Source organism: Meleagris gallopavo, chromosome 6 (assembly GCF_000146605.3).
Source record: "Meleagris gallopavo isolate NT-WF06-2002-E0010 breed Aviagen turkey brand Nicholas breeding stock chromosome 6, Turkey_5.1, whole genome shotgun sequence".
NCBI classification, from domain to species: Eukaryota; Metazoa; Chordata; class Aves; order Galliformes; family Phasianidae; genus Meleagris; species Meleagris gallopavo.
Window position 1 is genome coordinate 30,693,543 of NC_015016.2, and position 25,003 is coordinate 30,718,545.

General features: G+C 39.8%; 1 protein-coding gene across 3 annotated transcripts; it reads right to left on the reverse strand.

Annotated features, from left to right (window-relative positions):
- Nucleotides 1-2,713: 2,713 nt before the first annotated feature.
- C6H7orf31 (chromosome 6 C7orf31 homolog) lies at nt 2,714-24,648 on the reverse strand. 3 transcript variants are annotated; one of them, XM_010712790.3, is made up of 10 exons: nt 23,963-24,648; nt 20,915-21,065; nt 17,317-17,481; nt 15,658-15,729; nt 11,722-11,751; nt 9,178-9,362; nt 7,471-7,559; nt 6,235-6,409; nt 5,925-6,016; nt 2,714-3,752 (listed from the first exon to the last, which is right to left on the reverse strand). In XM_010712790.3, exons 2-10 carry the CDS (start codon nt 21,046-21,048, stop codon nt 3,078-3,080), a joined length of 1,617 nt encoding a protein of 538 aa, XP_010711092.1. In that variant the 5' UTR covers nt 21,049-21,065; nt 23,963-24,648; the 3' UTR covers nt 2,714-3,077. The 3 variants fall into 3 exon arrangements, with proteins under 3 accessions (XP_010711092.1, XP_019472018.1, XP_019472020.1); XM_019616473.2 differs by lacking the exon at nt 23,963-24,648 and adding an exon at nt 23,837-23,956; XM_019616475.2 differs by lacking the exons at nt 11,722-11,751; nt 23,963-24,648 and adding an exon at nt 23,837-23,956.
- Between the last annotated feature and the right edge of the window lie 355 nt (nt 24,649-25,003).

The following is a 25,003-nucleotide window of genomic DNA, read 5'->3' on the forward strand; positions in this document are numbered from 1 at the left end:
AAGCATTGTGTCTTGAGCCTCACAGTAACCGCTTCTGATCCAGGTAGAAGGACATTGTAGAAATGCTCATTCCTTTTCTGAGGGAGTCATAGACCCATCTGAGCTAAAAGGGACTCGCTCTTAAAGGCCATCCAGACCAGCTCGAGGGCAGTGAACAGAGACATCTATTGCTAGATCAGATGCATTCTACAGTAGGACAGATTAGTAATGAAATGTTACCCTTCTCTGCTAGACACAGAATTTGTAGTGTATATTTTGCATGAATCCTGCATAAGTTTTAGGACTTCTTCAGTAGGACAGAATACGTGGAATTTCTGGAGGTTGTGCAGAAGGCAAAGTCAGGGCTTTTGTGTCTTTATGGGTTTGCATTGCAGAAGTAAACTAAAATTACTCAACACATTTTCAGTGCACTGTTACTTTTCTAGGTGTAATAAAATTAATTGGGATGTTTACCTTGATGTGGTTTGCCTGGAACAACTGTGTTTTAAGCTTTCAGTTATTCAGAGTGGTTATACCTTAAACAGCTTCATCTTTTTAATCACTCAGATCATTTCAAACTGCAGTGATTATTTTGCAGCTTATTTATGCTTATTGCAATGTAGTTTTGTTCTGAAAGAAGGGAAAATAAAACAAATATATACCAAAGTACAGCTTAGAGAAAACATAACAGCACATCCAACCAGTTCTCTTCAGAGGTACACTGCAGATGAAAGAGGAAAGATCACCTTCTTGGGACTGGGCTGGAACTCAGGAGATCATTATTTATTTCTCAGTTTTGTGATATATATCTTGTGTTGTCTTTGACAAATATCCTTTTTCAAATGAAAAATGTGATATTAAATATTAAAATGAATATCTGGATTAAATATTAAAATGAATATCTGGATTGCACTCAATGTATATTTTTCCATTATTGAAAAGATAAAAGCTTTGTCAAGATAAAAAGGGTCGTAGAATCATAGAATCCTTAGAGTTGGAAGGGAACTTTAAAGGCCATCTGATCCAAATCCCTTGCAGTGAGCAGGGACACCACAGCTAGATCAGATTGCTCAGGTCCTGATCCAGCCTTGCCTTGAAACTCTCCAGGGATGGGGCATCCACCACCTATCTGGGCACCTTGTACCAATGCCTCACTACCTTCAGTATAGAAGACTTTTTCCTTATATCTAACTTTAATCTCCCCTCTTTAAGCTTGAAACCGTTTCCCCTTGTTCTATAACCACAGACACTGCTAAAGAGTCTGTCCCCTTCTTTCCTGTAGCTCCTCTTTAGATACTGAAAGGCCACTATCATGTCATCTTGGAGCCTTCTCTTCTGAAGGCAGAACAGCCCCAACTTTTTCAGCCTGTCCTTGTAGGGGAGGTGTTCCATCTCTTGGATTGGTTTTGTGGCCCTTGTCTGGACACACTCCAACAGATTTATGTTTCTCTTGTACTAAGAACTCCACATCTGCACGTAGTACTCCAGGTGAGGTCTCACCAGCACAGAATGGAGGGGTAGGATCTCCTCTCTTGCCCTGCTGGCCATGCCACATTTGATGCAGCCCAGGATACAGTTGGCCTTCTGGGCTGCAAAGTCACATTGCTGGCTCATGTCCAGATGCCATCCACCATTACCCTCAGGTCTTTTTTTGGTAGGGCTGCACTCAATCCTTTCATCACCATCACTACATCACAGCTTGTATTGGTATTGGTAGTGGGGGTTGCCTTGGCCCAGTACAAGACCTTGCAGTTGGATTTGTTGAACATCGTGAGGTTCACCTGGGCCCACTGCTCGAGCCTGTCTAGGTCTCTCTGGATGGCATCCTATCCCTATGGTGTGTTGACCACACCTCACAGTTTGGTGTCATCTGCAAACTTGCTGAGGGTGCACTCGACCCACTGTCACTGTCACTGATGAAGATATTAAAGAGTAAAGATATTAAAAAGAATCGCTGCTGTATTGTCATACCTATGCTATGAAGATAACATGTTTCGGTATGTATGTAGAAGTATTTTATGTACCCAAGGGTGCAAAGTAGCTATTGAAGGATTTGATCTCAGCAGATAAAGCAGAACTTAAAACTCTTTTTGTATCTACTCTTCCTCTTTTGTAGAGTGAATTTTGTAGAGCTGTTGATGCAGCTATGTGGTATTAAGGGAGAGAGAAAGGCTATCCTGCTATGAGAGGTTTCAGGTGTACAAAGGACTGAAAGTTTAATCTTAGTCTCATGCTGTTGTGGAGGCTGATACAGTTTACTGGAAAGCTACGGTTAAAAGAAGTTTAAAATGTCCTTCAGCGTTGTCTGAGAATCTGATTCCTTCTGAGAAGCAGGCCTTGTGTCCAGCACAGGAGCCTGCCAATTAGCAGATAAGCAGATATAAGTGCTATAAATTTAGTCTAGCATACAGCAATCTGTCATTATCTTGAACCCTTTGACCCCCATTCTGGGCACCAAAATGAAGTGTTGTGATTTAAGCCTGGTAGACAGCCAAGCTACACAGCTGCTCACTCACTTTCCCCAGAGAGGTGGGAAAGAGAATCAGAAAGGCAATGGTGAAAAAACTCACGGGTTGAGACAAATACTGTTTAATAGGTCAAGCAAAAGCTGCGCAAGCAAGCAAAATAAGGAATTAATTCATGGTTTTCCACCAACAGGCAGATGTTCAGCCTTTTCCGTGATAGCAGAACTTCATCACATATAGTGGTTTCTTGGGAAGACACAGCATAACTCTGAATATACCCCTTTCCTTCTTTTCCCCCAAGCTGTTATTGCTGAACATGATGGCACATGGTGTAGAATATTCCCTTGGTCCATTAGGGGTAGCTGTGCTGGTTGTGGCCCCTCCCATCAACTTACACACTGCCAGTTTGCTCACTTGCAGAAATCTCCTTGATTCTGTCTAAGCACTGCACAGAAACAGCTAAAACACAGCACATTGTCAACACCGTTCTTATCACAAATCCAAAGCATAGCACCATACAAGCCACTATGGGAAAATAAACTCTATCTTTGCCACAAGCAACACAAAAGAATAGGCAGGTTGTATTGAAGTGCTTCTTTATTTGTTACTATTTTTAAAATACCAATGAATGTGTCAGTTATGGAAATAAAAAGCATTGAAACCATAGAATTCATGTCTCCTTCCCTCATTAATGTTATCTCTGAGATCTTTTGTCTCTCCGTTGATAGAATCATGAAAACATTTTTGTGCTGCTGTCTTTGAGAAGGAATCCTGCAATTCCAGCAGCACTGTTTGGCGCCGAGCAACCTCAGAGCCAGGGATCCACTCGGGCAGTGCCAGCTCTCTTAGTCTGTCCTCTGCTCTCCATGCAGGCTCACTTGCTTCTTGGTTCCAGAGCTCGTGCAATACAATTTTGCTTTCCTCCCTGTTTCCATCCTGTGGCAAGACTGTCTTACTAAGTGGGTTTGCCCATATTGTATGTTGGTCCAGATGTTTGGGCTTTAAATCTTCACAGGAAAGAGAATGCACAGACTCTGGAAGGGACTGAAGTTCAGGCCTTCCTGAAAACTGCCCCTGGTACAGTGCTTCTGCTTGCTTTCTATCAATGATTTTCTGAAATTTGCTTACTGGCAGCCCTGCGTCCAGATAGTGGTCTTGCTGGTGGGATACCTGAGGCAGTTTGGCCTGCTTGTGGCAGCACTGCTGTTCCTGCAGAACAGATTCACGGGGACGTCGGCCTTGCAGTAAACGCGCCGTGCGCCCTCCAAGCGGCCTCGCTTGTGAGAGACTAGACATGAATGTTTCTTTCTAAGGGAAGAAGGAACAGAATTAACACTGTAATCTGAGCATCTTAGCAGCAATTGGTGTAACCGTTGTCTGAGACTAGTGAAATTACTAATTTCTGGGTCTGTTTTTACCGCCCCACACTGTGGGACATGAGGGAAGCATGATGCTTGGGAGCTTGCTGTAACATGCCTGGTGTGAGTGCCACAGCACTCTTGGCCACTTCTTCACTCTGACACTATGCAAAACACATGCTGGCAAAGGGAAGCAGCCCAAGCATTTGTAATGGCCCTGCTGCTTAGGTGCGTTGTAGTTGATCTTTTTGCTTTGGAAAAGACAAAATATTCTGCTTTAACACTAGATACAAAGGGTTATAAAGGTCTTGTGCCTTCACCTCTGTTTCTCTATAAGCGATTATCTTCCAATTTTTGGTTTTGTAAGTAGTTCTGTAACATGAACAGTGACTTGCAATAGCACGTTTCTAACTTTCTGGGGGAACTGTTGGTAGTGGGACTGAGGATGTTGACTGGTAGGCAGCTCTCTCAACCAATTTGACCCGCTGCTTGAATACTGTTACTGTGTATTCGTCATTTATTGTGTTGAAGCTTCAGATACTAACATGAACTCAAAGCCACATTGTATAACAAAACACCTTTGTGTCATGTTCCCAGAGAGTGGACATCAGCAGTTACCATGCTGAACATTTTGAGTATTTGATATTTAGTGTATGCATCTTTGAAATAGGATAATGTTTTTTAGATAAATCAGCATGGCACAAGGTAGGTTTCTACCAATCACACTTTGGAAGACAGAGGGCAATAAAACTGCTCTGTTTTGAATTGACGTAAGCTGTGACTTTGGATTTTCATTTCCAGAGATGAGCTATTGAAATGGTTCTTTAAAGTGTTCATAATCATGAAGCAAAACATTTGTTTCTTCATCACGTTAAAGAAAAAGCCAGACAGTGTTTCCATTTCAGATGCAGTGATTCAGTTATCGACAACTTGTAAATATCCTTTTGAAGGAGATTTCATTTCTTGGATTAAAAAAAGTAAAAAATAAAAATCCAGTAGTAAAAAGCATGACAATTTGGGGTCTTTTTAGCCAGGATCATTTTTGGACTATAAGTTAAAAAAAGAAAAAGAAAGAAAGAAAAAGACTGCATTTGACTTCTTTACTTGTGTAACTGTGCAGTCATATCTGAAGGCATTACAGGCAAAGAAGTCTGAAACTGCAAGTGCTGTAAAACCAGCAATACTGTGAAAGTGTGAGCAGGAATCTGTTCTACCTGCAGACTTGCTTAGTCAGTTCCAATCAATTATACCTGTATATGTACTGGGCAAGACAGTGTGCAGATGTCACTGACAGGACTTAAGCCATTACAGGTAATGATGCATTAGCAAGAAGCAGCTCAACTTGATTTACTACTCCTATGTATCATGTCATGCTTTGTTTGCAGTGTCTTTTTACTTTCATACAGGTCACAATAATACAAACACTGTTAAAGGGAATAAGGATAGAGTTTTCCAATCGAGCTTGTATATTCTTTAAAGTAAGCATTTGCATTAAAATACAATTTGGTAATATTACGGATGCACCATTAGGGAAGAAGGGCAAACCACTCACATAAATGAAGGAGGATGAATCACAGAAACTCTTCCAGACTTAAACTGGTATAGTTAGCAAGGACACAACAGTCTGCAATGGTAGTAGGTCACTTATCAAATAAGGCAATGGGCAATAAAGTCATTAAGCTGATGAGTTCAGTGCAGCTGTGCTGATTAACACCAGCTAAATGTCTAGCAAGTGTATTTCAGTTTTTGCAAGACCACACCATTTAGAGAGCTGCCAACTCCTTTTATGTAGGCTGTTACTTGTATTTCCCAAAGCAAAAGGCCTTTTGAGTTGGTAGCAACTTTAAATGATAAGATAAAAAATAAGCAGATGACCACAATAACCTGACACCAGCACTCCAAGCCCTGAACAAGTCACTAACTCATCACAAATGTTCTATCAAGCAGCTACGTAAGGAAGGATTTTGTATACTGAACTTTTGCCTTTCTTTTAGAATGAGTCTTGCCTTGTATTTAAGTGGTGTGAAAGGGAATGCTTTGTTCTTACAGCTGAATCTGGTTATACTCTTGTCGATATTAATTGTGGGGAAAGCATCTGATTCTTAGTAAATGCTGTACTTACAAGTTCCACATCTGTACCGAGTTCTCCAGTTAATCTGCCAACTGCTTTCATGTAGTAGTCATCCAGGATAAGGGGATTCATAGGACCTCTTCCTTAATGGAGACATATTTTATTGTCATGCATTTTTTATTAGTTAGGAGAATGAGAATTAGTGCTCAATCTCTCTGAAAAATATCAGATAATTTACAGTTTATGTGACCTTGGTTACTAAATTACAAAAAGTGAATATCTTTGAGAGAACTAGGGGATAACATCTTGTGGTCTTTAATTGCGATCCCAAGTAAATTAACAACAACAACAAAATGCTTACCTGTGAAGTTTCGATTGTATGTTGTGATCCACTGAGCTCTTTCAATGTTTTGTAGTATATTGCTTGTTCTTGAAGAGACCTTATGTTCTAACTCTCTAAAAGTAGAATTAGGGGCCACAATTTTTGATGGATTTGGATAGTATATTTGATCCTTTTCTTCAGAGAATTTAGGAAGCTAAAGGATAAGAAGAAATAGGTAAGGTATATACCAAACGTGTGGATAAAATGTTTTAAAGGTTTAAAGCATCCCACTCACCCCAACATAATCTGTTTAGAAATTCTGATGCAAATCTTTTTTCCAGTATTATGACTGAAGTGGGAACATTTAACAGATACATGACTCAGCTGAATTCTGTTCAAAGAACTTGGAATCAAATTCTCTGCCACACGAAGGCAGAACATTGCAAGCTATATAAGCTTTATTTTGTAGTCACAATAATAGCCTGCCTGAAAATGGACTGCCACTTTGATTTTTCTCTTTTGCATCCCTAAGACTGTGTCTTCAAAGACCTTGTCTATAGCCTTCTTGTTTACCACTATCTTTTCCTACATTCTTCCTGACTTTTATCTGTCAATAAACTTCAAGCTACATCCCTCTAGGAAGAGAATTACTGTTTAACTGGGCTGAAGAATAGTAGAAACCCAATCATTCACAAAGAATTTCAATCTTCTGTTTCATGGATCAGGATAGTCCCCATCATTATAGCTGAGGAAAGCAAGGTTGGAGCCCATTCAAGAAAAGATGTCTATTTCCTTCAGGACATGAAAATAGAGTCTGTATAACACCCTGTCAGTGTGCTCACAGGACTTTTGTAAAGGTATGGAGGAACAAAAACTACTGCTCAGACCCATTTCTCTTAAGGACTGCAAAGTGTAATCTTATTCTCTGATCCAAAGGTTCCCCCCACTTCCTGCAACTCTGAATGCATCATCAGCAGCTACTATTAGATCTTGGTCTTATCTCCAGAGCTGTTCAGCTAGGACCTATGAGAATTAGTCAAGTCCTTGAAGGACTTCAGTCACAAGACAAACAGCTAGCTGCCGATCTTTATATGTTGCTGTGGTGGGTGAAAGCCTTGCACTCTTATATGTGATGCTCAGTTAATGACCTGAAAGTATTTGGAACAGTACAGTACCTTCCTATGTAACATTTTTTCCTCCATGAAAGATATACGGAAATTTGATTTAAAAGGGGAAAAAAAAGACATTCTACTCTTTGCTCTATGAATGACATACTTGCAAGCATGCGTGCTGTCTTGAACAACACAAAGCCTCCTTCAGGGAGTCAAAGGGAATGCTGACAACTTCATGCCTGTATGGGTTACCTGCAATAGTAACAGCATTGGTCAGAATGACAGATGGATCTGTATTTTAAGCTGTAGATGTTTGCTCACACTGCAGACAGTTGTGCTGATTGCAGATGTTTTTTTCTGGAGCCACCTCTAATGTCTTTTCTACCTAGATAGAGAGACTTCACGGATTTGCAGACAGAACTCATCTTCACTCTTCTGTAACAAAATCAGCAGTTAGATCAGCTCATGTATTTAATGAGCTGTCTTTCTGAAAGTTATCAAACTCTCACTTGCTGTCAAATCACATGGAGGGAACAGCAAATGAAATTAAAATGCTTCCTACGTGCCAGTAGTACCTGTTCCCTTAGCTAGTAATTCTGAACCTACTTAGCTTTTCTGGAAATAGATCTTGGCCTCCAATGATCCTCCTTTTGTGCAAAAATAGACTTCGTTAAGTCCACCTCCACATGTGTGATTAGCATTTCTAAAACTGAACAATGATCAGTGAAAAGTGACTAATAAAAGCCACTCCTGGCATTGATATTCTATGGAGAAATTTTTTATTTGGATAAATAAGCACTGCCCTGCTCCTCCTCTCCCCCCCCCAAAAAAAAAAGGTATACACAGTTACATACATAAGTGTACAGTTGTGGCAACAACTGGGAATGGCAACTAATTAATGCAAATTGACCTGTTACTTAAATTATCAGCCTTTACTGTACTGAAAAGCTTCTTATCCATGCCAGTGTGTGCTGCTTCTGTTTCACACAGCTATTGCCAAAACCATTCTGGAGAGCCATAGAACAGAGAGGTGGTGGCTTTCTTCTGTCCCACCTTCCCCCTGAGTCTGTGTGGTCAACAGCTGCCAAATATTGTTCATCGGTTCATTCAAGTAAGTCTGGGAAGTCATCGGAAAGAAAGTACCTGTCAAAGTCCTGATGTAGTAGGCTGCCCCCAGAAAACAAAAACAAAAACAAAACAGAACAAAAAAACAAAAAAACCAGCAGAACAAGAGCAAAGTTATCTTTCCCTTTTCATCCAATGTATTATTTAAACCACTTTCAGGACAAAATGCTGCTGGGCTTAAACACTGGCACATCATGATGGCTTACACTGTGTTCCTTAAAAAATAAGCTGCTTTGGCATTCTAGACTTCATTCTATCATTTCTGTAGTGGTAAAAGATTTTAATTAGTCAGTATTTATTTCAGGGATACTTCTTTTGTCCTCAGCCAAGATATGGCAGGCATGGCTTTTGCCCAAAAATTGCTAGTTTTTGAACCCTCTCATGGTTTCTTTCCATCTGTTTCCATCTGCTGTTCCCTCAGACCATGAAGAACTATTTGCCTACCAGAAGCCATCAGATATGCTGGAGGATACATCTTGCTTTCATGGAGATTAACAGTAATTTTAATGGTTCTGTTAGCTTCCGAGGCTACAAAGTCTTTACATGAAGCAGAGGTTAATTCATCACTCTCAGAGCTGAGATATTCTCCATGGAGACTGCATCAGCACACAAGATGCTCAACTTGACCACCTGTGTTCTCAGATTCTGGCTCTCTTAAGCTTCATTAGAAAAGAGTCATGAGACTTAAGCAGAGTTCTAAATAAGATTCTTGAATACGTGATCAAAGAACACAAAACCATCTTACCTCTGGTATTCCTTAGAACAACCATGTCAAAAGCCTTGCAAGAGATATTAGAATGAAAAGACTGGCAACTGCTTGCATCAGTTCCAGTGTCTCGGTCCTCAGGTGATCTGAAGTCTGGGAACATGGCATACTTAGAGATGTGTGTCTGGTAGGGATGAGAGGTGGGAAACGGCAGGCTCAGCGGTCTTGAATTGGTTTCAGTTGGCAGGAGAATGAACAGAAAGAAAGAATTTTTATTTCACATTTCACAGAGTTTTAGCATTAAATATAGCAGTTTGCAAGAACTAGGAGAGAAGTAAAAAAGCAGAGGTGACATCTTTGTTCTTTAATCCTCCCTTGCTTGTACCCTATAATGATTTCACAATGATCATTCCTTGCCTTGCTCCTGTGTTGTTTGCTGTTATAAAAGAGAGCCATTCAATCTTGTGATTTGCAGAGCTGCGTACATGGACCACCGGCACTCCTCAGCCCAAAGCACAGTTGTGTTGCCTTTTGGACATGTCCAGTGCTGAAGTGTAGTATCTACTGTTTTCAGCAATTTCTTTCTGATACTTAAAGATGGAACCCAGTCAACTGGGATACCTCTATCAGACCCCAAAAGCAAATAAAAATATTTGCTTCTTTCACCATAGGCTTCTTATTAGCTACAATTATGTACAAATAAATTTCTCAGACACAGCAATTCTTGTGAGTCTATCACAAACAATATTGAATATTGTCAAATTCAGGAATTTACTTTGGTCTCAATGGGATGCAGGGCAGGATTGCTCTGCAGAGACAGGTGCCCACTTTGAAAATTTTAAATGACTGAAGAACTTGTGAGAAGAAAAGGTTTTCCTGCAGGCTTCAAAAGGTGAAAGGGTTAAGTAAAGCAAGGTTGTCCAGAGGAGCAGTGTGAAGAGAAGTGGGGGGAATAACAAGTGAAGAACACCCAACACAACAGAAGCAATCTCATCTGCCATTCACAAGTGCAACCTCGACTGAGAAATTTTGACCTTAGAAGAGAACAGGGAAGGATTTCAGATGCAATTGCTGTATCCAAAGCAAATGTTCATGTCACTCATTCACGCAGAGCTGTAAAAGAGGCCAGGACACAAAGCAGAAGAAAGAGAGAGGATAAAACTCACTGAATTCAATTCTTTACACTTCCATGCTGTACAGGAGACTATTGTACCTCTAGACATGATTAACTGTGGGTGTGGTTTCCTGTGGCAGTAACTGTGTTCTCTGTGCTTGGGTTTTATTCAGCCCTTCATGTGTAATTACTCTAAGTAAACCTGGGGGTCAGTGAAAAAGAACTCCAGTGCTAATACTTTAATACTAGAAGATATCTGTCCTAAAAAGATTAGAAGGACTGACATAAATTAATATTTACAGGAGGATTTCTTGTTATTATTGGACCAGGATAGTCGTTGCTATTGATGTAAAACCAGGACACGTTGATCCCTTGCTAGGTCTGCAGCTAATCTCTGTGGCTCCGGTAGCCAACTATTTATTACCATTAAAAAATCAAATACAAATAGTGCATTCTTGCAAATATTGATTTTAATATAATGTTGCATGAAGAACATTCCCATTAGTAGCTTGAAGAAAGTAGAAATGAGAAGTATCTTTTCTTTTGCCTATATCTTTCCTTAGCAAGAAAAGAACGACAGCTTTTGTTTATAATTGGTCATACCAATTCATATTTAGTTTTATGTGGCTTAAGGGAAGGGAAATGTGAACTTCTGATTCTCACAGAGCTGAAATTGAAATTAATAGTAACTGAGTTTGTGTGTATGAAATCAAAATTTGTATATAAGCAGGCACTTATTTCTGGGAGTAAGAAAGATGAAGCTGAGCTGGAGAGTTTTATGGGATTCCGAGAACCAGGGCTTCACAGAGTTCCCATGTTGCTGTGGCTGTTCTTTTCAGCTTTCGGTTTTTCATGATAGACTAGTCAAAAAGTATTTTAAATCCTGAAATAACAGGAATCTGAGGAAAATGAAAGCTGTACTTTATTCCAGCAGAAGAGCAGCATCCCATTTGGATTCTCCTGAGCTCTACCACAACTGCATGCAGCAGCTCACTGAGAGCAAATGCCATCTCCCAGTTGTTGCTGAAAGTAAAGAGCTGACCTCAGATGGGAGCAAAATTCATTCCCCAGACTATGCATCATGAAGTAACAAATTGTCTTACAAAACTGAGCTCTTCATAGGCTTCTCTCTCGCGAATTCACTTTATACATACTTTATTAAATGTTCTTGGTAGATGCTCTCAAACTCTTTAAATCACATCAGGTAAAAAGGCCATGAACAGCACAGCCAAGAAAACCCAATTAGACCATAGGCAAGTCAGCAAGATAGGTATTGTTAGGAGAGTGGGTGTGCCAGGCAAACACTGCTAACCTGCTGAACACATCGTTATATGCTTCATTTGAGAGAGAGCTTTTTGCTGAGTAGCTTTCCTTCCAAGGGGCTTTCACTGTACAATTATGGCAAAAAGGCCTTATCTTTTTATTTCATTAAGGAAGAGATAAGGTACAGTATACTGAAATGTACTTACTTAGCCAAACTGCTTGGTGGTTTACAAAGTCTGTATAAAAAAAGAAAAATAATGAGTTAGTCGAAATGACCCATGTTTATTTGCACCTTCCACATTTTGTCTGGATCTGTGCAATCAATACATATTAAAGACAGAACTATGTGTAAGCAGTGCATACAATATTACTGATATCACTTCTTCCATGATAAATGCATGGTATTGATGGGAGCTAGAAATGGTGCCTAGAACAAGTGGTCTGAAAAAAGTCTTTTTAAAAGGAGTGAGGGAAAAAACCTAGGATTTTACACCCCTGCATAATAAATCCTTTATTAATTAATGACCAAAAGCAATACCAGTAAAAACAAATTGGTAATGCAAATCAGAAAACTTATCCTTTTCATATTTGCAGGGAAGGCACTTATTAACTCTATACTGATAAACTACTTATATTTTTACCTTGGAGACTTCTATTTTATGCTTCAAATAATTTTTTAAAATGTAATTAAAGGAAAACATTAAATTTTAAGGGCAAGAATTTAATCACTGAGTCTAGATAAGAGTCTTTTGGTGATTGTACCAAGCCAGAAAAATGGCTAAGATTAAAAAATTAATTAATTTGCTTAATAGTACTGTGTGATATAACAAAAACATAGAAAAATGTCTGAAAGAACATTACCAGACAGATCACCTAGTAAAAATAAAAATGGTTCCACTGAAGCCCAAAAATTGGCCAAACTCCCTCGTGTTTCTCAGTGAGGAGATGTCTTGGACTCATTCCCAAGCAGGAGGTGATAGCTTCATCCCTGATCTAATCTCCATAAAAAGAGATGTTGCACAGGAACAAAGAGAAAACACACTCTTGCCTAAAGATGTTAAATACAGACCTGTGCTCAATTTTTCTCCTCACTGTAATGGTTATTGTGAAGTAAACTTCCAAGTGCCGTATCAGTTTTGTTTATGTGTTATTCTGATGCAGTGTGCAGCATTCCTGCTGCAATGCAAAATCTGTTCTGGGATTCTGTGGGACTGAGTGTGATCACCATGATGTATTATGTCTCAAAAATTAGCATACCAGCATAACTCATGCCTCAGCTAAGTTGAATGAAAGATCTGCTTTCCTTTTCATGTGTGATCCTACAAAGACAGCAGCACTTTCACAAAGTGCTGGATTTTGAAAATCATTTGTATACTGTTATAATGACCTGTCTTGGAACATGAAAGCCTTTACAAAAATAACCATGCTTACAGAAAAGCAATCTTTGGAGGTTTCCACAGATAATTAGTTTTTGATTTCTCCATTTAGAACAAAATTGTTTGGTGCTTTAGACATGCAGGAAAATTGTTAGTGTTTATTCTCCATTCACATTATGTTACGGTGTGAATTGTTACGTTCTTCACTGCATTCACTATATAAGGAGAATAAATCTGCTGTGGGCTTCATCATTGCACAAATATTTAAATACCTTTGTAGAACACTCTTCATTATAATATCTGAACATAAGGCAGAACAATAAAATAAGGATAGCTGCAATTTCATGTGTACCGTGATGTAGAGAAGCTTTCTTGTAGCAGCAAGGAAGGCTTTACGCATTCAAAGGTGGGCAATGATTTAGAGTGTTCCTTATATTTTTAATACTCAAATTGGATTATCAGGTCTGAGTGCACTACTCACAAAAAATACATCTGTACAAAGTGATTCATTCTAATACAAAACTGTACAAGGAGCTGCAGTGTGCGTACTTAAGGCAAAGGCAGGGTTGTCTCATGAAAGTGTACAGAGTTAGTGCAGATGCCTGGTAATTCATCTCCCACAAAAGACATTAATGGCTCAGAGGAGCCCTCGCAGGGCTATAAGGTAAATAAACTGTGTATTAACAGCTCCCAGGTAGACCTGCAGAGCAGCACTCAGTGAGCATTTTTCAGGAAACATTCCATGTGGCTGTCACTGCTTAATAGTCTCTGACAGTAGAAAGACTGTTTGCTCTGAAAGACCTTGAACTTTGAACATGGTAGAATTGTTTGGCTTATGTTTCATTTTTCATTTTAAAGGATGTATTAAGTCTTTAAAAGACAGAGAGAATATAACCTTAAAGGAAAAAAAACTGCTCTAACTAGGACAAAGTGTAAGCTGTAACATATTCTTAGAGATCTGGCATGTTTCAGATGAAGATGTGGGTTCAAAATAGTAGAGAAAGTACATCAAATAAGGTTGTATCCAAGGTTATGCACATTCTAGTATGCGTGGGGGCAGAGTCTAATATGCATGCTTATTTACCACCTCCTTCCACATTATGTAGACAGCACAAGGCCATACAGTCAGAGCAGTCCCTGATTACTTTCTCTGAAGGAAGCAAATGCCTAGAAATGTGCCATGATCTCTGTCCCAGCCTGAGTATGTGAATGATCCACTGTGGTGAGGAACTGGCATGAGGACATCTCTTGCTGTGAACAAGTTCCTGAGTCCCTGGGCATCATTTACCAATGTGTACTTCAGACTGGCCAGCCTTGGAAATACTGAAAACACTGCTACCTTACCCAGAGGACAATTTTTAATTGTTCTGTGTAACCTACCTGTGCTTCTGCTGTTTCAGGGACACCAATACAGATGTCACATTACAAGACAGTTATTTGACCAGCAGGTCATCATGGGCTCATTGTTTCCTGGTATTATTCCATTGCAGTTGATGGGAGTTTTCTTGGGGCAGATTAGGAAATAAAACCAAATCAACTGCCTTGACTATGCAACATAAGAGAAGCAGAAATCTGTGGAAGTGATTGGTGTTAAGGAGTGGGTGATCCTGGTTCAGCATTGATTGTACATCTCAAACTTGAGATGTGTGCACAGTATGTATATGGACTGGGCTCTGCTAGCTTTCTAAAAGATGTTGGTTTTAAAAAAAGCTTTAAAAAAAGTACTCCATTATGTCACAAAAGTGCATTGGCCAGTTATTGCTAGTTAGTTCCTAGGTGACGTGTAGGAAGAAGTGTGCAGGAAAGCTTGCTGCTTCCTTGTGGCTGTAATCAAATTATGCAAAAGCAGCACAGCTGATATAGTTAATGTGCACAGTGCTGGCGAAAGGCCATAGTCTGTCCCAATAAAAAGCAGTGCACTCCTGTAGGTAACCGAGTTCACCTCCTCTTGTCCTGTAATGAGGCAATAAAAAGAGGAGCTTGCAGAGAGCAGCGGGCTACAAGGGCAGGGTGGCAGCTTTCCTTGTGTAGCTCTGTGGCCTGTTCACAGTAAGCTCTCCTGCTTTTCTGGAGTGTTTTAAGTCTACACAAAATGGGCAGCAGGTAACTTCTATGCAGGGAGGCTAAACAGGGTCAAACAATACCCCTCACAGTCCTGGAAAGATAACTGAGAAAAATCATTGCAGAATTATTCTCAGGTTTCTGATATGCTTACCTACTAACACCGACGTGAGAGGTATAACATGTTTCATTATCTGCTTTTGATAAGTTTACATTTAATTTTTAAATTAGTTTAATCTAAAATCGCAGTCATTTGATCAAATTTATATGTTTTGCTGGTGCCATCAAGTGGCAAAATGTTGTATTGCAGAAGTCCAGCTCTATATGTACGTATGTGTCTATATATACACACGGCGTCATGGTTACTGCAGTTAATTCAGTTTAATCTGAATTCCACCTAGCAGGCAGGCTGGTATTTTTGAGTATTACAGGTTGATAAATATGGCCAACATGTAAAACAAATTCAGAGACCCTTGTTGAAGAGATGCTAAAAAGAAGGGGCAAAATGCTGCCTTCTGAATTTCTATTCCAGCTGTTTGCTCTCTTTTGTTACAAGCTAGTCCCTTTTTACAGAATGTGTCCTTTTAGTTTTCATGTGTTATATGTGTATTTCACATCACGTGTATATCAGCAGAGTGGAATGAATATTCAATTTGCTGTTACATACATTAAATTCACAAGATGAGTAGCACAGTTTGAACTTACAGATCGTCATTCATACGCACATCACTTTTTTTCAGCAGGGTGACATCATAGTACTGCTCAATGGGAAGGCCTCTGTGAAAAGAGAAAATGTAAATGCAAAATGCTTATTCCCTATATTCTTCTAAATATCCAAAACTGCGGGATCTGGTTTCTCACCAATATATTCTGAACCCCTTGAGGAAGAAGCAAAGATACACTGTGTGTCTATTCAAAGAGAAACAGAATTTCAGCTGTGAGTGCGTTGAATCGTATACTGTATTGAGAAACTGTTCTTCCTTCTAGCTAGAGGCTTTTTAGAGGTGTAGACAGAGTTATCTAGGATACAAGTGGGCTTAAAGATCATAAGGGACAATGAACCTAACTTACAGTTGGGTTACCAGGTAATGCTGAAGGGCTGACTCAAGTAAGGACCAGCTGATTATTTTAGATTTGCCAGCAGGAAAGCTGGGTTAGGGCCAGAGCTGGGATTTGAATTTGGCTGACAAGATGATGAACTGAGTTTGAGGCTGGGCCCCTTGGAGTGCTTGTTTACATTTTTCCCAGGTAGATGCAATAGTCAGCTTATCTGAGCCAACAGAGATTTCTGGGCTAAGGCTACTGGTCTAAGGCTAAGGCTGAGGTCAGTAAGCAAGAAAGGAAGAGCTAGACTCAAGTTCCAAGTTCTTTGGGACCAAAGAGACTGTGAGTATGTATAGGTGTGGTGTCAACAGGACCCTGTGTCTAAGCTGAAGTATGGGCAGAAAGCACTGGGTTGAGGTCTGACCTGGCAGGGAAGAGTGGGGTTTACGACTTGGTGTGGAAAGTGCTACTACATGTTTTCACTTTCTGTCAGCCCTAAGCTAGTAGGCTCTCCATGTGCCAGGTGAAGTCCAAAGTCCAGAAACCAATGAATCCACAACCCATAGGAAGTATTATAATCTCCACTGCAAAAGTCAGGTTTACTGTTCAGTCCACGAGTCAAGGACAGGGCCTGGACAGAGCAAGGCCAGAGGAGACAGAACTCAGAACTCAGAGGCCCTGAACTCATCTGATCCTGGGCCATGGCAGCACAGAGGGGATGATACACTGCTGAACTGGGTCTGACTGCATCACGATGGGTGAATGGCAGCTTTCAGTCCAAGCTGTATTGTTTAGCACCAAGAGAGCAAAGTGTGCTAAGAGTTTGAGAAGGTACCTTGAGTCAGAAAACAAACCCCAGAGCTCAACCCCTCAGCTGTTGTCTAGAGAAGACAGATCACTTTCTGAAAAAGCTGTGCATCTACTTGTCATTTTTTATGCCTATGGGATTTGTGGATGCTGAACTTTAGCGTAAATTAGGCCACTAGACACTTTTAACGTCAGGAAGGATGGCTGGGACAGCAGTCAATAGTAAATCATTATCAACAGATGGGCAAAACAAAACAAAAAAAGGAATTATGGAAATGTGGAATTCTAAGTTTTTCAACACAATACTCTGCAGAGATAATGTGGGTACCAATATATTCACACACAAATATTGCAGGCTTTGTGAAAAGGGTGAAAATTTAAAACGCTCTTTTTCTGGAATTCAGATATTTGCATGTTTCAGTCTACATTGCTCTCTAAACCGTTAACTGTCTATTCGTGTTAAAATCCCTCTACTTCAACATTTTGACTGTGAAAAGTATTTGTTGAGCTTACCTTGGCCAAGGGAATACATTACTACCAAAATGAGGATGTCCTCTCACATGTGCGCATGGTGACTTTTGGTCTTTTGACAATACAGGCAGAACAATTCCTCCATGCTCCCTTTCTGTTCCCCCAGGAAGCTTGCAGTGATGAAGGGATTCCCTGAACTCCTCGTATCTGAAGGAAAGAACACCCCAAAGTAATCCTTTTACAGCAGCAATGGTGATGGTTGCTCCAACAATGAAAATGTGGTTTTATTTTCTTGGTTCTGAGTTACTCAGTCTTATTTTGGGTGATGAATTGGCACTAGAAGTACAGTGGTGACTGGCAGTTGTCAATAAAGGTTAAATCAAGTCTATTATGTTTTGATCAGTAAGAGTAAGAAAGAAGCTGATACGTGCAGCACGTACATTCACAAAACCTTAGCTTCCAGCATGTAGATTCCTACACTTGTCCCATCAGTAAACACTACAGAGCGGCATATGGACAGTGAACATATACAGTGACACAGATGGAAGCTTTAACATCTAATTCCCACTGATTTCAGAACTTGCTGTTTGTGCCTTTGAGAGCCTTACCTCTCAGTCTCTAGAGAGGGGTGAGTGAAGCATCTGGACATGGTTGCAGACCAGGAAACATTTGTTGCCTGTGGGGTAGCCACTGGTCTGCTACCACAACACAGGACATGGTGAATCAGGATGTGGTGAGCCATGCAGGTATTGCAACTTGCTCCCAGCCAGCTTGGACTTCTCTGCCATGTGCTCCAAAGTATGGCATAGATCTAGGTGCATGGGTACGATTTCTGATAGAGCAGGGTGTATCAGCTAAAGAAGCAGAGATGTTATTAATCCTTGGGAATATTGATCATTAATTTGGAACCAGATGGGGCAAGTGTTTGGATTAAACTATACCCGGGAGAAGCACCACTCTACATGTACTGGCTGGATTCAGGCTTACAGTGTTTTTCAGCTGTTTCTCCTGTGTCTAGTCTTATATTGATTTGAAGGTAGAATAATAACCTCGAGTCTGCATGTTTTAAAATATACAGAGAAATCAACCCATTATTATGTGGCTGTATTTCAACAAGCTTTACAATCCTGATTTTTGCTGTGAGTTTAGACTTTTAAAAAGGAAAAAAAAATAGCCACAAAAACAAGCAAACAAACAAACTTCTCCAAGTGCATTTAGATCCCAAAGTTCTCGTGGCAGAATCCTGTGTATTCAAACAGATCTGAGGTAACTCTAGGGGAGAGATGGTGATGTATGAGATATGGACACTGCTGCTGTTGTGTGGTTCTCTGTGTTCACTGTGGTCTCCTGGCAGTGCAGTGCCATCCTGTCATTTGGTTTCATCCTTGGATATTAGCACCATGCTGCTGCCACCCAGTGCTGCTTCTTTGTGCTAGGAAGGGTTCAGGTTGGATATCAGGAAAAAATCCTTCTCAGAAAGAGTGGTGATGCATTGGAACAGGCTGCTCAAGGAAGTGGTGGAGTCCCTGTCCCTGGAGGTGTTTGAAAACTGTATAGATGTGGCACTGAGGGACATGGTCAGTGGGCATGGTGGGGATGGGTAGGTGCTTGGATTAGATGACCTTAGTGATGTTTTACAACCTTAATGATTCTGTGATTCTATGATTTTGCCACTATGCAAGGGACAATACATTTGTGTTGTAGTATGAACCAAAATAAAAAGCTGATGTTCTGAGGATTATCAGAAAGCTTAAATTTCTGAAGGAATTTAAGCATCCATTTCTTATGTTCTTCCTAAATCTTCCTTTCCACTTTCTCAGAGTAGTCAGGCAGACGCTGCCCCATCTGCATGGCTGTGGTATTTGTATTCATTAAACCATTCTCATTGGAAACATTGATAAATCATCCCTGTTGGCTGCTATCTCTAGGTTACTAATTAGCATAACAGCCATTTTATGTAAGCAGTAGGATGAAGTATTGTGCATACAGATCCCTGAGTCTGATGCTCATTCAGCCCAAACAAGGCTCTGTTAAGCTTAAAATGTCTCCAAGTTTCATTCTCATAAAGAAATATTTATAGTTGATATTGATTCAGTGATATTAAAGATTTTGAGGACATAGAGAAACAGTGTCTCTGCCCAGAAAATATCAATTGGAGCTTCAGATGGATTGACTTTTAAAGAAGATACTGTGAACAAAGTACTGCTCATTAAGCATAGCTCATGGCAGTATAGCCAATGATTTAATACAAGTTTTCTGTTTCTGATATCCATGATTCTAGATGTATTCTGAATGCTGCCAGACAACTTATAACTTTCTAGCTCTTTTGTTCTGGCAGAAGAAAGAAAAAGAAGATGTTCTGGTATCAGAACATCTATTTGCAGGCACCTTTTTATTTTAGAAAAGTTGCATTTTTGCCTTCAAATTTCTTTTTGTTGTATGAAGGTCAAGCCAAAGTATGAATAAAGTGTCTTAGATTGTGAGCTTGTGAAGCCAGTAACTGATTTGATCAGCGCATGAAGCCAACACAACTGAAAGTGTGTTGCCAACAGCTTCCAGATCTGTGGAAAGTGTTTTCTTAGAGCAATAGAATTGGGACTCAATTCTATATGAGCTTACATAGGATCCGTTGGCACAGGCATTTTAATTTGCATCAGGTGTGCACTTCTGACATGAATCTTGTAGTAGTCTCTATTTTGCAGTGCCTTGGCTTGAAGGACATGAAGTGGGTTCGTTCTGGATGAAATAAACTGGAAGATGTGCTACAGGAATGCAGCAGGAATATAATGCAGTACTCAGTCCCTGGAATCGTACTAGAGGTAATCTAAACTAAACAGCACCTGAAATTCAATTTTCTCAGAACATAAAAAATAGTAGAAGTCAGCAATAGTAGTAAAACAGAACTCTGTATGTTACATGAAAACTCAGAACTAAATATTGTAACAACAGAGATAAAATCTCATGTCAAAGAACACTGACTTGAATCTAACCCTTGAATTTGTTGCCTATCTAAAAAAATAGAAATGTAGATCCCAAAATAATTTTGGCATTAGTACTGAGCACCATGAAGATTCAGATTGCCAGAAATTTAAAAGCTCTTGGCATTCTGCCACATGCTGACTCCCAGCTAACAGTTTAACTAGCCCATAAAATAATATAATAACGCATTGGTTCCAAAAACTTTCTTATTACATGTTAATAACTACCAAAGCAAACTGCAGGCTTCCTGTCATTAAATTTTTATCTTAAAGTTTATCTCAGTAATTCTAGGTCAATCTGTGGTCTAGAAAAAGGGTTCAAAACAGAACTAGATCAAAGAAGAACGCAATAAACATTTGTGAAATATGCTTCTTTTTTATTTTTTAATTTTCTTTCCAAATTGGAAGTACAATATGCATGTCATTTTGATTCTTCATGAAAATTATTTCAAGAGATATTTGAACCCTAAAACCACAACATGATATATTTTCTGTTATAATCATGTTTCCCAGATAACTGACAGACCATAGCATTAAGCTATAATGGAAAGAAAAGAATATGCCAGAAAAATACAACCCTTAGAAAAATACTTTTTAGTAACAGCAATTGGATATCAAATACTTCTAATGGAATCATTTTTCTGTGTGAATTTTTTTCTTACCTGTCTTGCAAGACAGTTGGAGGTGAAGGAATTTGAAGTGGAGTCAGTACCTCATTGGACTCAAAGGTTCTCGATAAGATTGTCTTCCCTCCCGTTTCTCTGTGGTAGCGGAGCAGGTCATGCAATATCATCATTTTTCATATCTGATGTTCTAGGGGAGGATAGAGGGATAAAATACCAAATAATCAGAGGTTTTGCCTATGCATACAGTTGCTAAATAAGGAACATAGATGAGTTCTGCATATTTTGGTTAAGTATAGACTGGAAGTGACTGTTTCTTTTACTCCAGCTATTGGTCATTTCTACTCGGTTATAGAATAAACCAAAACTGAGAATACAAAGGTATGATTCAGTTGCTTTGTGTTATTGGTGAGCAGGAGCTAGAAAATACTTTCTGAAGGAAAAGGCTGAAGGAAGTTTAGAGTTGTACACAGGATGTCTCACTTGTGATCATTTGGATTCAGTGTAAAGTACCAGTACCACTCTGGAAAAGATGATTCTGTTCCCTTAAAGTTTCTCATAGGAATCTTTTTTTCTAGTTGTCGCAATTGTCATTCTACCTGTGTGCTGAGAGGAAGTACTTTAGTGCTTCTGCCACTTGTATTTCAACACTGGTGACAAAGGTACATAATCTAATGAGCTCTATGTGAGGACAGGTAGGTAGTATATCAAGTCAGCATCAGCATACTGTCAGGTTCAGACAGCATCCTGCTGTCTAGGACCTCATGCAGGTGTTTCTATCTGAACAGGTTGCCTCTGTTCAGAGCTCCTCTGGTGTGCAAAAGAGAAGTATTAGGAGAAAAGTATGGTCCTCTTTACTTGTTAAAGCTCTGGTTGACAGCATTGGGAGTCTTCTGTCGAATAACACCAATAGCTTCTTAGATAAAGCGTATGAAGAAGCACTGCTGTTTCCTCCTCCTCCAACAGGAGCCAGCAGAACACTCTCTTGTATCTATGCCTTGCTTCTTATGGAAGAATTCTACATTTCCCAGATTTGCTCTATTCAAACCCAGGGCAGGTATATAGTAGATTTTAGTAGAAATTTATAGATACAAAAGGAACTCTGCTCTCCACAAATGGTGGTAAGGCTCCTTTTGATTAATGACTAATGCCTCGTTGTATTTAGAATGTCGAGATGCCCTTGTTTTATCGCCTCACATTTTGACTTATACCTTTAACCTTCTGTACTACTTTTGGATACAGAACTTCTAATGGCAAGAGGAGTCTGAGGGTAGTATCAAGAAGAAAGAAACAATTTAAGTTCATCTCACTGGTACATGTTTGCAATCCTGACATTGGCAAAGGTTTGACAAATTTGATATTTTCATCAAGCTCTCTTCAGGCATGCATCAGTGAAATGCAAAGGATTTCACTTCCACTTACTAAAACAGGAAAATAATTTGTAAATATTTGAAACATTACTATTCTAAGATGTTCAGGCACTTAGGCCAGTTGTATCACAAGAAAAAAAGCTGCTATAATATGTTCAAAAGAAAAATTAAAATGAATTGTATCTTGTTGGCAATTTCTAGAGTGTTGTGTGGTCTGCTGTGGTATCTACATGAGCAGTACAGGAATCTCATACAGTTGACTCAAATTCAAGTACTACTTCCTTGCAAAGAGAAAAATGTTCAGAGCTGTTGACTCACAATTGACATTACGGGAAAGAAACAGAAGCCGTACCTTCCTTTCAATGTAACTACTGTGGTTCTGCTGTATGATGTAGTTCCTCTCCATCCAGCTTTCCTACCCTTTCTGGGAAATATGTTCCTGGCAGACAGAATTTCAAGTGAGGTCTATAACTGGTTGCTCTTTTGCTCTTTAATGTTGCGCATATGGGGAGGTGCCAAAGTTCTCATCTTCTTTGGATTGTCCCCCTCTATTCTGCTTTTGTGAAGCCCTGTCTGGAATACTGCATCCAGGCCTGGGGCCCCCAGCTAAGGAAAGATAGGGAGCTGTTGGAGTGTGTCCGGAGGAGGGCTGCAAAAATGATCGGAGGGCTGGAGCACCTCCCTTTATGAAGAAAGGCTGAGGGAGTTGGACTTGTTCAGCCTGGAGAAGAGCAGGCTCCAGGTAGACCTCACTGTACTTGGAAGGAACTTATAAACAGTAGGGAGACCAACATTTTTCACAGTCTGATAGATAAGGGAGAATGATTTTAAGCTAAAAGAGAGGAGATTTAGATTAGGTGGTAGGGAGAAGTCTTTTACTCAGAGGGCAGTAAGGCCCTGGCACAGCTGCCCGGAGAAGCTGTGGATGCCCCATCCCTGGAGAAGTTTAAGGCCAGGTTGAATGGGGCTCTGGACATCCTGAGCTGGTGGGTGGCAGTCCTGCGCATGGCTGGGGATTGGAACTGGATAATATTTAGGGTCTCTTCCAACCCAATGCATTTATTATTCTATACCTACAAACAGTCGCACTCTAGACAGTCTAATGTGTGTGGAAGGACCCAATTCTCTGTCTTGTTCTGCTGCTTGAGAAACTGGCTCAGCTCCTCCACAGAAGAAACCAAGGGTCTTATGGCTCAGTGAGGCCACCAAAGCTAAAGGACTGGCAATAGATGGAAAAGGATACCTTTAGGAGAGAGATAATGGAATAATAAGCCAGGTGGAGCTAAGTACTGTCAGGACCAAAATCTCAAGTCCTTCCTGATCCAGGGAAAATTATTTACATAGGTTAGCTCAAAGGAAATCACTAGTTTCCAGGATTATGTCTTTCCAAAGCAGGAAGCACAATCCTTCACATTTCACCCCCAGAGTTTTCAGAAGTTCGTGGCTAAGACAATAAATCATCTCACTATGAGCCTTAAGGTTACAAAAAGCTATGAAGGCCAGTCAGGAAGGCAGGAAGATACAGAAAACTAATCATATCTCTATAAAAATTAACTTCTGAATGTAATGATATTTTAAATGCAGTATTTACCAAACACCAGAGAGATCTTATTCCAAAGCAGAGGATTAGTCCCTCTTTTCTCAAGCATGTCAGTCTGTATTCAGAAGAAAAGCTTAGATGGAAATCACACAGAGCAAAAGCACAGGCTAAGCCTACCTTCTTGTTCAGTGTGACACAGTGTGGGTATGCTTTGTCCTGTGTTCTAGTAGTGTTTGACATCACTATGAGAGAATATTGGGGATCTTCTGGAGTGATTCCTGCAGTGAGGCAGCTGGTGATGTTAGCAGCTGGGTGCCTACAGCATGAAGGGATAGGAGATGTCACAGCACACTTGGGAGCAGGGGTCTGAGATACAAGTAGCGATGATAGGTTTTACCTCTCCTGAATGAAGTAGTAAGTATAGCCACAAACCAAGCCAAAATACATTTCACTAAGAAAATTTGACCATGTTGAATATAATTGGGAAGGACTGAATGAAGCCGTAGGGATGTTACTAAATTCTTCCCAAGCTGGCTGAGCCTAAAACATTTCACACAAGGCAAGCAGCATGGCATCACATCATTTATGAGTTATGACATATTATTTCCATTCCCAGAGAGACACCAATATCCTTTGTTTGTGTCTTTTGTGGGATTTTCCCAACGTCTTTCAAAATAGACACCAAAGGAGTATGGATTCTGGTTAGTTGGTTTGCAGGATGTTTCTGCGTGCCTGTGCTTGACAGACATGGTGATAGATTTTGATCTGTTTTACTTTCTTCTGCTGACCTTTTCTTTTCTCTCAATCTGTTTTTTGTTTGAGTTGAATAACTGTCAAAATAAATGGATGTGTTAGAAGAGAGTGTTTTTGTTCTGTTGTTTCTTTCACCAAGCATGGCAAAATTAGCTGGAGATCCTCCTTTCCATGGAAAAGTGGTGGGAAAAAAAAAGCTGGAAGCAAGTCATTTGGCAAGTGATAATACATAAACAGGTTTTCTGAATACCAATTAAATGGACTGTTGTGTTATCAGCCAGTGGAGCTGGTAATTGGTTTATTATGGTTTTGGAACACTGGTTTGTTTTTAACGTGGATAGCTTGGCCATCACATTAAAGGGAACTGCACACTAATGTCTTTGCTCTGTAAAATGTGATAGCTCTATCAGTAATTCCCAGAGTTAACAAGTTCAAGATATTTAAAAAAAATAATATTTTTAATGT

Excerpts from the sequence above, each read along its gene's own strand:
- C6H7orf31 (XM_010712790.3), bottom strand. The coding sequence starts at position 21,048 with ATGATGATATTGCATGACCTGCTCCGCTACCACAGAGAAACGGGAGGG. Across the intron at positions 17,482-20,914 it reads CCAACTGTCTTGCAAGACAG|ATACGAGGAGTTCAGGGAAT; the intron begins GTAAGAAAAAAA and ends TCTTTCCTTCAG. Across the intron at positions 11,752-15,657 it reads GTGCGTATGAATGACGATCT|ACTTTGTAAACCACCAAGCA; the intron begins GTAAGTTCAAAC and ends TTTTTTATACAG.